Source organism: Drosophila obscura, unplaced genomic scaffold, assembly GCF_018151105.1.
Source record: "Drosophila obscura isolate BZ-5 IFL unplaced genomic scaffold, ASM1815110v1 contig_165, whole genome shotgun sequence".
NCBI lineage: Eukaryota > Metazoa > Arthropoda > Insecta > Diptera > Drosophilidae > Drosophila > Drosophila obscura.
In genome coordinates, this window is record NW_024542752.1 from 2,176,006 (window position 1) to 2,192,874 (window position 16,869).

Below are 16,869 nucleotides of genomic sequence, written 5' to 3' on the forward strand. Positions count from 1 at the left end.
AGTCCAAACTGCTGTTCGTTGTGTGGATCGGCGGGCATGAGCCACACATCCACGCATCTTCGGCTTTGGCTTCAACCATTGAAGAGGAATTAAGACGTGGAGCGAAGCTTCTCAAGTGCTTTTTATACCTCTCCATATCCAGCTTCAGCTCCATCTGCCGTGTCTACTCTTTCTCCTTTTGTCTGTCTGTGGGCGGCATTGCATTGTTGTTGTTTGCTTTTCAATTTCGCAGCATCGCATCAACCCCAAAAGCATGCAATTATACGTGTAAGTATATGAATCACTCCCCACGCCACTCCACCCACCCATGCATATGTATGTACGTATTATACTTCTGTATGTATGAAAGTATGAAAATATATATACATATAAATAATTTTTTTTTCTTCTCTTCTTCAGATTTCAATAAATGCCAAGGCACAGAGGGTGCTGCTGATGCTGCTGCTGCTGCTGCTGTACACCCTGCGGTGTTGTTTATGATTACTGTGCGAGTGGTGCACAATTTTTCAATAAGCAGTTGAAAGAAGATGATTCTCTTAGGATTCTACACCCCACCCAGCCCCAAAAAACGAATCGAGTGCGGTTCAGGGGGTGGGGGGAGTACTCTAAACATTTGGGGTTGGATTGTTGATTTGATTTAGCTGCAACGTTTTTAAAGCATACTTTTTCGGGTGGCTTTCTGATTCCATTACAGCCAGAGGCCGGCCGGCCACAGAGAAAAAAAAATAGTCCCGTACATTTTATACTGATTTAATAATGCGGTCAGGTCACAAAGGCACCATCAAAGAAAGAGAGAGGGGAAGAGGGAGAGAGAGATGAAGGCGTGTCCATCGAGAGTTTGACCATCAGGAAAATGCAATTTATAGAAATCACGATACAGGCAGACGACAGACACACAGACAGACACACAAGACAGACAGTGGCACTGTGGGACAGAGAAGGAGGCACAAAAATGAGCGTAAAAATGCCCTAACAAGATGGGAGACATAAACAAAAAGAAAAAAGGGAAACCCGAATGAAAAGCAGGCGAAAGCGGCTTCAAGGAAAGTTAAACGATGGCAGCCAAAGGATAATGCACAAAGGTTGCCCAAGGATACTGGGATTCTAACAGAACCAGACACAGGGAGAGACAGAGGAAGAGAGGGAGGCAGGGGAGGCAGAGAGAAATAGAGAGAATATACTATAGGCAGGATATAGTGCGTTTCAGTAAGATAAATGCACATACATACATATATATTTACATACATATGTACTTACATAAATTTTATTGATTACTAATCCTAGTGCAAACAACAAAATGCATGTCGTGTGCATGACGGCACACATTGTTATTCGACGGAAAACCGAATCACGAATCTTTTTTTTTGGAATAAATTCAATTTTCGAATGCAAAAAATATATATATTATAATATATTATATAATATAATATATAATGCAGTTGCTGATTTTACATTATTTATTTTACATTATTGAATTTCTGGGATTACGTATTGCCTTGTTCTTGTCTTACATTCCTGGTCCCACTGGGCCTTATAGTTTTCGCAACGCACTGTAGGATGATGCGCATGTAGCGAGTGTGTGAGTGTTCTGCATTCATGAATGTGTCTGAGTGCCTGCATTTTATTGGCTCGAATTGACAAATTTCATTTGGTGACCGAACAATAAAAAGGCGTTACGGCATTTGGCCACCGAATATAAATACATATATATCACTTATAAAGATACCTAAATGTACATATGTATTGCTGAATCGATTTACGATAAGTATACACAACCGTTTTTATTATATACTTGTACATATGTACGTGCTTAAGTATTTCTATTGCCTTTAAAGTCACTTCCTTCGCCTCAAGTCAGGTGTATACATACGAGTATGTATGTATCCATGTACTTTTATGTGTACATATTGCATTTTGTTTGTACATGTTTCCATGTGAGAGTAGGACTCAGTGTACAATGGCTCTTTTCTTTACCATTTTGCCATTTCGCCATTTGTATGCTTTTAGTCATCGTCTGGCAGCGCATAAGCAGGAAGGCCTACAAATGCATTTTAGCACTCTGCAGTTCATTGACTCCCGCCATATAGCCAGCCAGCATATAGCAGCTCCAGCTCTAGTTCCAGTTCCTGTAGCTCCAATTTCAGGTCCTGCAATATTTATGTATAATTTCTACTTGCACTTTTTCGCCGTCAGCAGCGGAATGAATGCGGTTGCTGGCTTCTAGCTTATTCCGCCTAACCGCAAACAGCACAGTTGACGTTTGGTTTAATTTCCGTTTTGCATTTCAATTTCCATTTCCATTGCATTTGCAATTGCATTGAGGGACAAGTGGAGGCAGCTACTCGTTTGGAGTGTGATTTAAAAATTTGAACTTTAAGCAAGAGATTTCAATTAATACTCATCGATCTCAAGCACCACAGTCACTTCTAGCTGATTAAGTGGGCATCAATTTATATGCCAAAAGCTCAATCAAATATTGCATTAACATTTCTTAGGTTTGCCATAAGTGGTTCCAGTCGGAATAGCGCTAGTTTCACAGATTTAACAATACATTTTTTATATTTGCACGTAAATCTTTATCTATAAATATGTATGCCCCGAAGGATTTGTTCCTCGGATCATTCGGTTGAATGAATGGACAAACAAACATCGGATTAATTGTTACTACACAATCTGATTCATGATTTACTTAAATATTTTTAACCACTAAAAATTCACTGTAAAAATATTTTTTTAATTATAAAGTTATCCATGCACGCATGAATTTTATTTTTAATGTTATTGTGACTATCTGCAAGGGCATTCCAAACCATAATCTTGTTGAAGTAATCGCCTGATGGATGCTTTTTAATTTCTATGATAAATATCAAAGATAAAAAATTCACTTAAAAGTCAGGAGGAATATCTTGAACAGAATACATTATTATTGAACATTTTTAGTGAATAAATTTGTTTGTTATGTCTTATTAAAATATTTTTTTTTTAATTAAGAATTTCTTTATTTTTTCTTTATTTTGTTTTGTTTTTTTGAATGTATTTGTGTTCTGCACTTTCTCGCACTTTCAGTAGCTCTCTGTGGATACTCTCTCTCTCTCTCTGCGCACTGACAGCGTATAATCATTTATCTCTTTGCATTTATTTTGCATTTAATTGCATGTAAATTATTGTGCAATGGCCAGCACATGCCGCGTAATGTTCGCACCTCACTCGACCTCATGGCCAGGATGGCTGGATGGACGGACCTCCCCAGGAGGGCTCCCCACACTTGGAGGACATTCATCTGAGTCGAAAAGCTCTGCGAGGATTCCCTGCGGCGTTGCAAATCAGACACAAAAAATACAACAACACGGCACGGAGAGACAGACAGAAACATATCCAAAATAAAAACGATTCGTCGCATTTGCACCCATTTCCGGCATGTTGGACCCCTCATTCCCCTCATCCCACTCATCACTCCCCATAGCAATTGTCACTTGTGGAAGGGTACAACTGCCAGAGCACGGCAGCTGTGGGAGGTGGGAGGTGAGAGTCGGGAGGTAGCTTTGAAAGTAACAACATTTCCGGTTTCCATTTCTCGTCGCGTGCCTTGGGGGCCCCTGCATTTTACCCAGAAATGTCCGCAGTGTCCCCCTCGACCCCATCCACAATACACACGGGAGGCAACGCGGACCATCTTCTTTTGGGCAGAAGCACCCCTTTTAGCCCTCTTACACTTACACATACACAATGCGCAACGTGTCGCAGCTGCTGACTGTCTGTGTCTGTGTCTCCACCTCTCCAGCTCTCCCCACGTCTCCTGTTGCCACCCATTTTTGCCAGTTTTGTGGTCGAAAGTGCAGCCGCCGTTGCCGTTGCCGTTGCCGCTGCCGTTGCTGGCAACCAGCTGTTTGTCTGGGCCGGGAATCGTTTGTAATCAAGTTTTGGCCCGCAAATAGACTCATTGCGGGCTTGCTAGCTGGGCTGGCTGACTGCCTAGGGTCGCTCAAGCGCCAAGTCTAGTCTATAATCATCAAATCATGCTTCAAACTGTTACTACACATCTACCAGTATATATATATATATACAGTATACAGTATACAGCAGCATTTCACTGCCGTCTATCAATCAGGGAGCCATCAAAATGCTTGACAACAAATCTTGACAGCATAATGGACGGGACGGTCATGGACGCTCATGGACGGCACAGAACGGAACGGAACGAAATGAAACGGAAGCCAACTGCAGTCGAGTGGAATCAAGTGAAATGTGACTTTGGTCCTTGCAAGGGTTGTATCGCTGTATGGCTGTATGTGCGGCTGTGGCTGTATGTGCGGCTGTCTTTTGGGATTTCAATGCCTAAAGTGCCTGTGGTGGTCAGGGCCCAATGGTCTCTGTTGCTTTTCGAGTGCACACCCTTTTGAGAATGCAATGCATTCGAACAGATTAGCTGGTGCTTGTGGTGGGAGAGATCACAGGTCACCCGTCACACATACCAGAAATGCGGAGGAGAGTGCGGCAGCAGCAGGACCTGAGCCTTAGAAGGAGGAGAATGAAGCAGGTCTAAGCCTTAGAAGGAGCAGGTCTAAGCCTTAAAAGAAGGCAGGCCTAAGCCTTAGAAGGAGGCAGGCCTTAGCTTTAGAAGGTGTTACTATATATACATATTTATTTTACTATTTGTACCCGCTTACAGCACCATTTTCGTGTGCTTTTCCATGCCTGATATTTTTCCGCCATTGATGGTGTTTTTGTGGCTGTACAGCCATAGCCTAATTCAATGTTTTCTAATGCCAATCAAGCAATAAAACTTTGCACTTTGCATTCTTATTTAAAATTGCCAACTTTCAGGGGTCACATGGAAATTTAAAAACTCAGCAAAGAAAAGCCACTGAAACCCAAACACGAAGCGTTATAATGAGAGAGACCTTTCTCGCTCCCCGAAAGCCATCGCCTCGCCCGGTCGCCCCTCAGGGAGTGAGAGGGAGAGTGAGAGTGAGAGAAAGAGAGCCCCAGGGGGAACAACGATAGCCGCCTAATGAGTGTCGGCGGTTTTTGTGTGGTTTGGACAAACAGAAGAGGCACCATAACGGATGGCCAGCAGGCACAAGTGGCGACTTTTCGATACCTATTGCTACCCATCTACATTAAATGGAAAAGTAGATGGAAATTGTCAAAGCAGGCCAAGAGCTAAGCAGCAATAGATATAGAAAAAATATATATAAATCAAATCTGAAGCAGACGCAGAACGGATCTCAAATAATACAAAGCAACAAAAAAAAAAGGAAAGAAAAGAAAAGAAAATAAAAGAAAAGGAAAAAAGGTTAAATATCGGGTAAGAGCCATTAACCCTGAACTATAACAGTTAATTTAACTCTATTTACGTTCAGTCTAGAATGGGCCCAAACAGAGATTTGAGAGAGTTAAATGATTACAATGAAGAGGAATGGGAAGACCTGCAAGTCTTTCGGGAGAGATTGTTGCAGTGGAATAATGCGTTCAAACGCTTAAATATAACTATACTAAAATTATTTTTCTTCATCTTTATTGGCATACTCATTGGCAAATATGTATTATAAATCAAACAAATTTAAAAATGTTTAAGTAAATGGATATGCCCTCTCTAACTCTAACTCTACCCCTGCCCTGTTTGCTGTATTCCCAGGGTATTCCAACAGAAACTTGCATAAAATAACGATATTATATGCCCCGGCATGGGTGGGCAGTGGGCAAACTGGACCCTACCATTATCTAGCCATTGGCTGGTCATTAGAAGAGCTCGAGAGGAGGAGCAGGAGCAGGAGCAGGAGGAGGTGGGTTCATTGCCATATAATAAAAATCTCATATTTTATTCAAATTGGTAATGCGAGGAGCGTGTCCCGCATCCCCCTCCCCACCCAAGAATGTGAATGGGCGAATGCAAAGTGAAACTCACGCAGCACCGCGGGATGCGTAAAAAGTGAGGGAAAAAAATAGATTGAGACAAATACAAAGGCAAAGAGAGAGAGAGAGAAAAAGAGAGAGAGAGAGATAAAGTTGGAGTTCTCCGTTTCTTTCTGCTCATTGACATTCATTTTTTGGGTCGTCTTTTTTTTTTTAAGAATCTTCTTGTGCACATTTTTTCATTTTTCTTTTGTCTTTGCTTTGCATAGAAAATTGAATTTGGTTTGTGGAAAAGTGTCCAACAATGCGGGTTCGCAGCCAAGGCCTCCACACTGCAGGAATCAACATTTCATCCGCACTCATTTGGCCATTTTGTGGGGTCTCATTCATGCGATTTACCCTCCCCCACCCCACCATTGCCCCTAGTACCTTTTTCTCCACTAAGCGGCTTTCGTTCTACAGTTCAAGAGTCGACGGCGCGGCGGCGACCACCCATAAGCCGATTTCCCCGTCTCATTTCCGTTCAGCTTTTCATCATCCTCTTCAATGGATGTATCTGCCTGCCCATTCCACTAGAGTTTATCTCGTACCCAGAGACCCGTCCCATCCGCACACACGCAAACTGGAAAGTGCATTAAACTCATTTGGCAAACGGCTTTCAATTATAATTTTTATGTTAATAATTAATTAGCACAATGTGTTGCCATCGTTGCCGACACATCACACACACACACACACACATCATGCATTTACCCTGCTGATTTCCATCTGTTAAATCCTTTGCCCTGTATTGCGTATACGCCATGTGCCACACAACTTCATGTTTCGAGGAGAGAGAGAAAGTGTTTTCAAATATTGTTAATGGTGATGGAACTACAAATGGCACGTTGGTTGAAATTTACTTTATTTTATTTTACACGAGATAAAAATTAGTTTGCACTTAGTTTGCAATTTGCAATTAACTCGCCAATTATTTAATTTTAATTTTAAAACCATAAGTCGCCAAGTCTTTTATAATTTGTACTCGGCATCTGCATACAAATTGAAGTGTTTAAAAAGAAGGGTTTGTACGTTTCTCAGAATTTTTGAGTCGTGTCAGAGACAGAATGGATATACCTGAAGAACTAGCGACCCAAAGTTGAAATTCCTTTACATGCTTAGGGCTACTTCCTCCGCCCTATTTCAGAGGAAATTCTACGATTTTAGTTGGTTTGATGCCCAACCGATAAAGGACTGCAGATCCAATATCTATAGCCATCTCTTCTAGAACTATCCGCTGCAGAGCGTTTCATCGGAATCAGGCTGGCAGTGCCATATATCGAATCACAAGAGTTACTCATCAAATACTAATCGATGGCAGAACTTGTTTGATTTTCAGAGTCCATTAAATGTTATTCCATTCCATGTGGAATAGCTCTTCGTTGAAAGCATAAATGATTAATTTCGAATAACCCTTAACCCTTGTGGGCAGTGTCGTTCCTTCCTTTTCTACCTCTTCGATAGCTGCACCAAAATCACAATTGGAAAATCACCTCAAATTCGCTTATTGATTGGCTTTTGCAATATTTATTCATCGCTGATTGACATTTAAGGAGGTCTTTAAGCTCTCAGAACGCACTCTTCAAATATTGTGTACTGTGTGTGTTGCTTTCCCTCCCCCTCTCTATGTCTGTGGACCTTGCCGCCAAGCGGCTGCTAATATCGTTTTGGCCACATCGATGTATGGCGAATGGAATGGAGTGAAATGAAGGCTGTGGCATGCGACTCATCCTTTGGCTGTCTGCTGCCCTTATCGTCTCATCAGCTGGCTAACTGACTGACTGACTGTGGCCCGTGCCTGTTGTTGATGGGCCATTTGCCCCAGCCAATGCTTCGACCATTGCCACTGCCACTGCTGCGGCTGCTGCTGCTCCATTGCCACCTGACTCCACATTCTCCCCGCTACCCCGTACGATTATATAGAAATGTTCTCCTTTTTTTATTCCTGATGTGCGCTTGGGTGATAAATAAAAACTGTCTGCGCCTATGTGGCTACTGTCGGTGTCTCCCCCAGGTTCTCTGCCTCTCTGTTTCGAGTGGTTTCTTTTTTTTTTTTTTTTTTTTTGTAACAATGTCTGACTTTTTGCCATGTAAGCTGAGACCTTTTTGGGGTGACATTGAAACACATGCCAAACAGAGGAAATTCGAAAAGCCGCAGCCGCAAAAAAAAAAATTCAATTTAACTCTGTTCCGCTTTACGCTTTCCCTTTCCCATTGCCGCACATCTCGCTCTCACCCTCTCTCTCTCCCGCTCTGCTTTTGGCCGTGTCTATTGGCCATTTAAGCATGTCAATGCGGTGCCAGGCCACGCCCCACAACTGCAGCTTAACAACTTCATTTCGGCCTCGATCCTGAATGCATAAATCAAATGCAGTCAAAGAAGAACCGACCAGCAGCAGCCCCAAAAAATAGTTCAAAATGAAACACTACAAAAAAAAAAATATCCAAAAAAGAAAAACCAAAAGAGCAGACAACGAATTCGGTGCAGGATTAAAGGATGTTTTGGTGAAGCACTCATATCGAATGTGAATATGAATGTGAATGAATGCAATGCAAGTTCAAAAAAGTGTTGATAGATTATGCATATTGGCAGTCGGCAATAGCGAGAGGGGGGGCTTTAAAATGTATCCATTTGAAAGTCAATAAATCATGAATTGAATTTTGAAGTGCATTGAATATCCCCGATCAAAAAAGAACAGTACAGGATCTAATGGATAAAGCTAGGAATTAAAAGCACGAACTGAGAAAGGAATTTTGACATAATCCAAAACAAACGAGACAGTTCTCTACCATGCCATGAATTAATACATCAAAGCAAGTCAAGAGCTAAACAATAGATTTAAGAAGTATATAAATTTAGTCTGAAGCAGAACGGATCTCAGACTGAGGCAAAATGGAAAATATCTGGTAAGAGCCATTGTGCCTGAAATATAACATTTACTTTAGTTTCTTTTTTGTTTTAACGAAATTCACGCTCTTTGTACGCGTAGTTCAATGTGGCCATCTAGTGTGGGTCCACCAAGAGATTGGCAATGGTACGACCATTACATTGATGATGAACTTGAAAATAACATTGATGATGAACTTGAAAATAACATTGATGATGAACTTGAAAATGACATTGTATTGGGGCATATTAATAGCAAAATATTTAAATAAATCTAAAACAATTCGATAATGAACATTGTAAACCAAGGGAGTTGAGGCAATAAGTAGCAAAGAGCAAAATCGTTGTTATAAAGGAGCAACCGACTGAAAAAATCATCCTTTAATCGATATTGTTGTCGATAGGCGTGAAACAATATTTAATACAGATCGAGAACAATTCGTAAAATAAACATTGATGATACCAATGTTACAGGTGGGTAAATTGTGAAGCTCTGCCGATGCCCAGCTCCATTTAGCTGGAAAATTCAGTGCTCCATCGTTAAATGCGCAGGTGGCGACCGCTAATGATGTCCCCCCCCACCACCACCTCCGGACGGACATCGCAGTAATCGCCACAGACATCTAATGATTGCCCCAGCTGTTAACCCAGCCGCCAGCCCACACTCCATTTACACATCTCCTGCCGGACATCGATTGGGTCCATCACAGAGAGAGAGAGAGAGAGAGAGAGTTCCAGGGCTCGGTCGTTCGACATTTGCTGCTAATTACATTCTGTGGTCGGCATAACAAATCCCGCTGCCAGATGGAAAAAACAAAAAAAATATATATATATACCTACTACGTGGCATGGCCGGTAAATGGAGATGGAAATGTGAAGTATACGCACATGTGACCAGGCCTCCTGCTACGGCTGCTACTGCTCCACATCTCCCCACCCCCCTCAGCATTTATGATTGATGGGAGAGTCTATTGGAAAAAGGTAGGGGGGCGAAAAAAAAACAACGATGCACAAACAAAGCACGGGGAAAATCTGGTCAGCTTTCAGGTTCAATTTGGGATGGGAGGGAATGGCGCAAAGCGGATGGCGGATGCCAGAAGGCTGGACACAACAAGTAATTAAAATAGCAGGCAGGCAAATGGTTCAGGTTAGGTGAGAGCTGCGGCGCTCTTTCTGTTTGTTGCATGCAGCTGCCGCACATGTGACGCCACAAAGCAAATGGGGACACTACAAGAAATTGCGAATACTTTTCAAAATTGAAGAATAAACAATAAAGAAAAATGTACCCAATAATAATTTTACTCGTATTATTCCTATTTTTTTTTTTTTAGCTCCATTTTCTGTATATTTCAAGCTGAACTTTTCTCTAAGTGTTGCAACATTTGGTTGGTTCGGTTCGGTTCAGTCCAGCGTTCAATACAGTCGTAGTTCCAACCATATTGATTGATTTTTAATTACAAACATTTACACATAAAAAGAGAGACCATCCGAACCGTTGCAGCCAAGTGGGGGGTGGGAGAGATTCAATCGTTCAACCACTGGACGCTGTGTGTGTGGGGGGATGGTGTCCCTCCACTGGCGAAGGGGACTACTTCAATTTCAATTAAATGGTTTTTTATTAAACGCATAAACAAACGCAAATAGGCGGACGTGGAGCACTGAGGCAGGCGTGCATGGATGCTGTGTGTCCAGCATCCTTAATGGGGATTTAAAGGAGCTTTCAGACGCGTTCGCCGTATAATTGCCAACGTCGACGTTGACGCATGCAATTAGCAACAATGCAAGCAGGCAGACCAAGATACAGAGGCAGAGAAAGAGAGAGAGAGAGGGAGAGAGAAAGAGAGACAGTTCAAGGGGAGATGCAAAGAGGCACAAAGCAGACATTTGTCGAGGGGGCAAAACGCACTGAAAGAGCAGCCAGCAAAATGCAAAAGTTGGCGAAAAACTTTGTCTCCTCTTCCACACACACAAAAAGGATCAAAAGGGGTGGGAGGGGGGGGATTGCAATCAATGAGCCATTGTTACAGGCGTTCGACAATTGAAAATTGCAGAAACCGGCATAGCCGGGAACAAAAAAAACAAGAGCCAGCGAACAGATTTCCATTCAAACGAGTGGCGCGCGTGCCATTTGCCATTTTGCCATTTTTTTTTTTGCCCGATTCTGCCTCTTCATATTGCTGAGGATGCTGTACCCTGGGCGGGGCCCAGGCATGCCAGGCACTTACATATTTAGGCGATTCCATAAATGGTAATCGTTCAGTAATTTTTATTATAGATTATATTCATTTAATGGGATGATGACCCTCAGTTCTGAATTCTTAGCACTTTGTGCTCGTCTTTCCTTATTCCATTTTTATATTTTTTATCATTGCTTATCCAACACTGTTTTTTGCCTACAATCTTTTATCGCTTTTTCTTCATATATTTTATTTATTTATTAATTTTTGTATTAGTTGCCTTTTCTATTTATGTGATTTAGATTTATTTCTGTTTATTTGTTTTTACTTTTGTAAGTTAAAGATCTCTTTCCATTTTGGACTTATGTATTTCTGTACATTTCCCATTGTTGCCCGTGATTGCTTTTTGATCATTTCTTTTCTTTTGTTTTATTTATCTATCGTTTAGTTTTTTATTATTATTGTGCATAATTTCTATGATTTCTCATTTATCATGGGCCGTAATGGAATGTCACTGTCTCTGCTTTATTTTCTTCAGTTCACGTAAAGTCGGTAATTGAAAGCACACACACACACAGAGGTAGATTGGGGGTTATCTTAAGCCTGAGTTTGAGGCTGAAGGCTGTAAAGGCTTTGGATAAATGGAGAATGAGTTGTACCGTACCGTAATGAGTTTTCCCCGCCACCCGCCCAAACTGCCTGAACACGTGATAATTGCTGGCTCAGTCTCTGAGGATTCACCTTATTGAATCTGTACAATTTGTTGGACATTCCAGCCCACAGCCCACAATCCACTTGTCCACTGTTTTCAGTCTCTCCCCTAACAGCCATTACCTGCTCCAGCCATCCAGCCATCCAGCCATTTGCCAGCTATCCTCCTGGCATCCTGCACACACACACACACATTTTTTAATTTCAATTGTCTATGCAAAAGAGCTTTGAATCGCAAAATGGTCAGCCCCATGGACTAGGACGTGAACCCAACTCCAGTCTCCTGGCTGACCAATGCTTGGCTTGGCTTTTGTCTCTTGTCGCCTTTTGTGGAAGCGTTACTCCAACTCTCTAGATTCGTCCATCTGCCTGCTCTGCACTATTGTCTGCCATTTGCTGCTCGACTCAGATAAATTTCAATGAATTTTGCAAGCGAAGCAGAGTCGTGATTCCACCAGACCCTGGTTCTGGCTACATTTCTTTTGTTTATCTTTATACATTTACAATTAAAATGGGTTCGCATTGTTGTCGCTGTCGCTGTCGCAATATTAATGAATCTTCTCCCACTCTCGCTCTCGTCCTATATCCATAGCCGCCGCAGTGTGTGGCAGAGGGACACAGCCAGGCAGGACCCGTTAATTGATTGCAATTTGTTTATGTAAATTCCATCCAACGAATGAATGAATGAATCTGTTTGGTCCCCATATTTTTTGTTTTTTTTGGGTTGCATTTTCCCTTTTTTTATTTGTGGCAAATATTCGGTTGTGTGCGGTCACATGCGTATGGCACGGACCCAGGAGGACCAGCAGGACGAGCAGGACCAGCACAAATTGCGTTTATCCGCAAATTATCTCATTAAGCTAAATCAATAAATTAATAATTATCGCATTGAGCACACTCACCCCTTCCTCCTTGCCCTGCAGCAGATGAACGGCCCCCGAACGTTGGATGCCCGGCAGGAACCACATGGGATGGGTGAGCAGCAGCCGCTCGCCCAGACCCAGATCGCAGGGCGGCGAATTGTCGCTGGAATCGCGACTGGTCTCCTCATCGCGTTCATCCTCGCTGGAGGTTTCGCCCTCGGCCAGGATGCCGCCCTCGGAGCTCGACACCAGAGATGTGCGTGACTGCAAGCGATATAGAGAGCGATATATACATATATACAGATTAGTTAAGTGTAAATTGGTAAATTGGTAAACAAACAAATAAAACAAGTCAACTGATGGGAAATGCTCTAATGCTAAGGGTCTGCTAAGCCTTTCTTTAAAATACTTTTGTTGAGTTTTCACTGCCTAGAGGCAGGACTAAGGGCACTAAAGTTCCTCCAACCAACGCAGTGCTGCCGGCATAGACAACACTTTAACCAACACTTGACACATTGCCATTGGCCATATACAACATATTTTGTTACATCCATCATATACACACACACACACACATTTTGAGTGCAATCCCATGTCAGGCCATCAACGATTTTTTCCGGGACGCAACTTTAAAAGCGGCCCAGGGCCAGGTCTCCTGCCAGCTGCCTACCAAAACTTGTAGCAAGAGAAGCAGCAGCAGGAGCAGCAGCAGCCGCAGGCTGGGATGACAGCGAAAGCAGAGTTGAAGCGACCATGAAGATACCCCGTAGTCAGATTTAGTTCTTGGAAAAAAAATTTAAAAATTACTGCTAAAGCTTAACTGCAGCTACATACATACGTGTGTATAGCTCATAGCAGGTGGATGGTTGTTGTCCAATGCCCTCGTAGATGCTCGAATATACCCGCCGCTTCTATGCAACAAAAAATTCAGATTCTGTAGAAGAAACATCCACAAAGCAGCAGCAGCAACAGCAGCAGCATCATTCGAGGCAGTAGCATAGGCGTTTTTAATTGAAAATTGCCGTGGGCTGGCTTTGAAGTTCGCTCTCTCTCTCTCTCTCTCTGTGTCGCGTTGGTTGGTGGAGTGTGTGGCACAGCAGTCATATCGTAGCATACTTTCGTGCCACATCAAAAGTGCTGCTGCGGGGGAGATGACGAGTGGAGTGGTAAGTGTGGGAGAGTGTGGGTGTGGCACCCTCTGTCATGTCATGTCATGCCATGCCATGCCATGCCACGCTGATGATATTTACAGAGCGTAAGCGATGCCAAAAAATTGATGCCAAGGCAAATGCTTATGCAAATGAAAATTATATGAAAATAAATAAGAGACATCGCGATGAGGGGATGGGAGCGAAAGACAGAGAGAGACCAAAGATAGCCTGCGAAGCCTGCTGTATCTGCAGTTAAACGGTGATTGACAAGTTTGAATTGGAATATCGCGACTGGTCTTTATTTGTGGCATATTCAACGAATCGGTTTAGCCATGTCCAATATGGGACGTTTTTATAGAAAATACAAATGGCATTTCACGCATTTGATGATTCTGCCATTGCTACAAATAGTTTATCGAAAGCAAAAGCTCAAGAGAAGTTTTTTATGTTTAAGCGGAGCATCTGGAATTTAATAAAAAAGTCTTTTGAAGTCCCATTATATGTAGGTTTGCATACAAACCAAAATATACGCATACAAATAAATAAAATAAAAACTTAAGTTTTGCCAAAGCTTTCACATCAAATTCAATAAAATTGTATGCAACTTATTTAAATTAATTTATTTTAAGGGATCTAAGTAAATTATATCGAGAGAAAATGAAATGGAAATGTGTTGGTTTTGTTGTTGTTTTTTTTTAAAAGCTTTCTCTAGAGCGGTTAACTTGTCTAAGGAAATTTATTTATGCATTTATATCAGCATTTTGTGGCCTCATAATGAACAGAAATAAACGCGTAGCGGGGGCAGGAAAACTCAAGTGTGTGTCAAGTGGCTGTGGCAAAAAGTCCAGTGGCTCGCTCGTTACCACCAACAACGTCATGGATACCCCCGGTTCAAAAAAAAAAAAAAACTTGTAGTCAAAAAATCCAAACACAAAAAATAAGCAAGACAACAACAAAAAAAGGGTCACTAATTGAGTTATTTCTGGCCGAGTGTCAAATTAGGTTGCCTGACTCACCTTTTTTCGTTTGATACATATCTAGATAGATGGCAGGATACTCGCATGCGTACTGTAGGTTTATTTTTTATTTTTTAAGGGGTTGTGGGGGCTGTGTGCAAATTTGATTTACGGTGCCGGCAGTGATATTTAATTTTTGATGTCATTTATTAAGCAAAGGCAAAGTTGAGTGGGGGGAAAGTGAAGTGGAGATCAAGTTGCATGGGTTTCAGTTACATTCGCAGCAGTCTGCTGCCTTTTCGGACGCATTAATCATACGCAGAGTTGACACAACGACAGGAAATGAAACCAAGACGCTGCTGCCACACAGACAGACGGACAGACAGACAGAGAGTAGCAGCGTAGCTGAATCCCAGACAGAAGTCTCAAGACAAAACGTAATGAAATGGAAATGCAAAATGTTCGCCTGTTTATTTGCCAACCATTTAAATGCGAGCGAAGACCCCCACCAGAAGAGGATGAAAAAAAAAATAGAAACCCAAAACAGGAGCCCGAACCCGAGCCCCAGCAGACAGATGATGGAGACATACAGCAGAGGACATACAAAAAAAAAAAAAGGGAAAATTGCGCAAATCCCTTGAAGAAATGTTTGAAATTTTTCAAAGCTCACAGCGGGTGGTTTGGGGTTTGGGAAATGTTGCGAAATTATGCTTAAATCAAAAATCACAGCAGCGGCAAAAGAAAACGCGCACTGCAGGCGGGCAACCGACCAGGAGCAGGAGCAGGAGCAGCAGCAGCAGCAGGAGCTGGAGCAGAAGGCCAGCCCGGGCGGCGCAACCCTTGTGTGTGTTTTGTGCTGGGACCACGACCGGGCGGCGGGCGCTGTGTGAGGTAAATGCTGCGCATATTTTATGCCCTGCATTAGGTCTTAAGTATTGCTTATTACATCAGTGCGTTGCGGTCCCTTTTTTGGGTCCCCCGAAACTATTCGAAAGCGAGTCGGGAGGCAGTCGACTCGAGTGGCGGATGCGTCACGGGTCGTTTTTTGTGTGGGGAACCAATGAAACTCATTTGCTGGCTGGTCCGCTCTTTAAACAGACAGACAGACAGACAGATGCACAGAAATGTTGGCAGCGGTCTGCTGCTGTCTGCTTTGGCAGCAGTTCAAAAATCATTAATTTGATGTTTATCCATTGGGAGGTTGTTCCGTTCCTTCAGTTAATTCCATTCAAGAAATAATCCTAATTTTCTATCTCATGTGAAAATTGGCAACGTTTCGGCGGCACTGTTTAAGCAGCTGGCAACAGTGCAAAATAAATATTCACAGCTGCCTAGGCATAACCAACCGAGGAGCGCTGCTGCATGTTAATATTTAAGATGCTTCTAAGCATCTCCAGTTGCATTAATTGTAATAATTTTGATTATATATTCCTGCTTTGTTATCTTAATTAACTGCTCTAAGATGATACTTATTGGGTTAGCATTAATTCGAGCTCCCCCCCACCTGTCCGCGGTGTTTGCCAGATATTATAGCCATCCCCTGTACAGATTTCACTCACGCATTTGTTTACGGATTAACCGAAACATATAAAAAAGAGCACAGCACACACCCCGACATGGACATGGACATGGGCAAGGGCATGGATATCTAATAGCTTTGAGTTGGATGGAGGACTCCTTGCAGTAGCAACCCCCAAAGAAAATAAAATAAAAATAAACTTCTGAGTAGCCTGGCTGCATTTTTGAGTGCCACAGAATGGGTAGGAGATTATTGGATGAGGGTTGTTGCTGCCACACTCTCTCTCCCCTCTCTCTCTCTCTCTCTCTCTCTCTCTCTGTCATGTGTGCGGCGTGTGGAGAGTTTTTGGCTTTTGCGACTTTAAATTTGATGCGTTTCCCTTCAGTTTACTTACGCTAACAATGAGGCAAGCTGCAACAATGGAAGGCCACAGCATGGAATAGACCTGGCCCAGACTAGGACCAAGATCCAGAGCCAACACTTTCACGGTCATGGCCTGGAGCAACAGCAGCAGCAGCGGAAGTAGCCACGAGACAGCAGACAGACGAAGAAAGTATTTTTGGCTTCCGTTCTGGCAGCTGTTGAAAATGAAAATCATTCTCAGTTCCACTTCCAGTTACAGTGCCAGTCGGAGTCGCAGTAGCAGTCACAGTACCTTCCTCCATTCAATCTTAAGACCTTTCCACCTTTCCGCTACAAAATATTGGCAA

The 16,869-nt window shown here is 42.5% G+C and overlaps 1 protein-coding gene across 1 annotated transcript in view; it reads right to left on the reverse strand.

Moving 5' to 3' along the window:
- The window catches only part of LOC111066365 (protein sprint), a 59,974-nt gene that overhangs the window by 10,637 nt on the left and 32,468 nt on the right, over positions 1-16,869 (reverse strand). Inside the window, exon 5 of the mRNA XM_041591916.1 lies at positions 12,573-12,797. Within this exon, the coding sequence (XP_041447850.1) occupies positions 12,573-12,797 (225 nt within the window). The remainder of the gene's footprint in view (positions 1-12,572; positions 12,798-16,869) is intronic.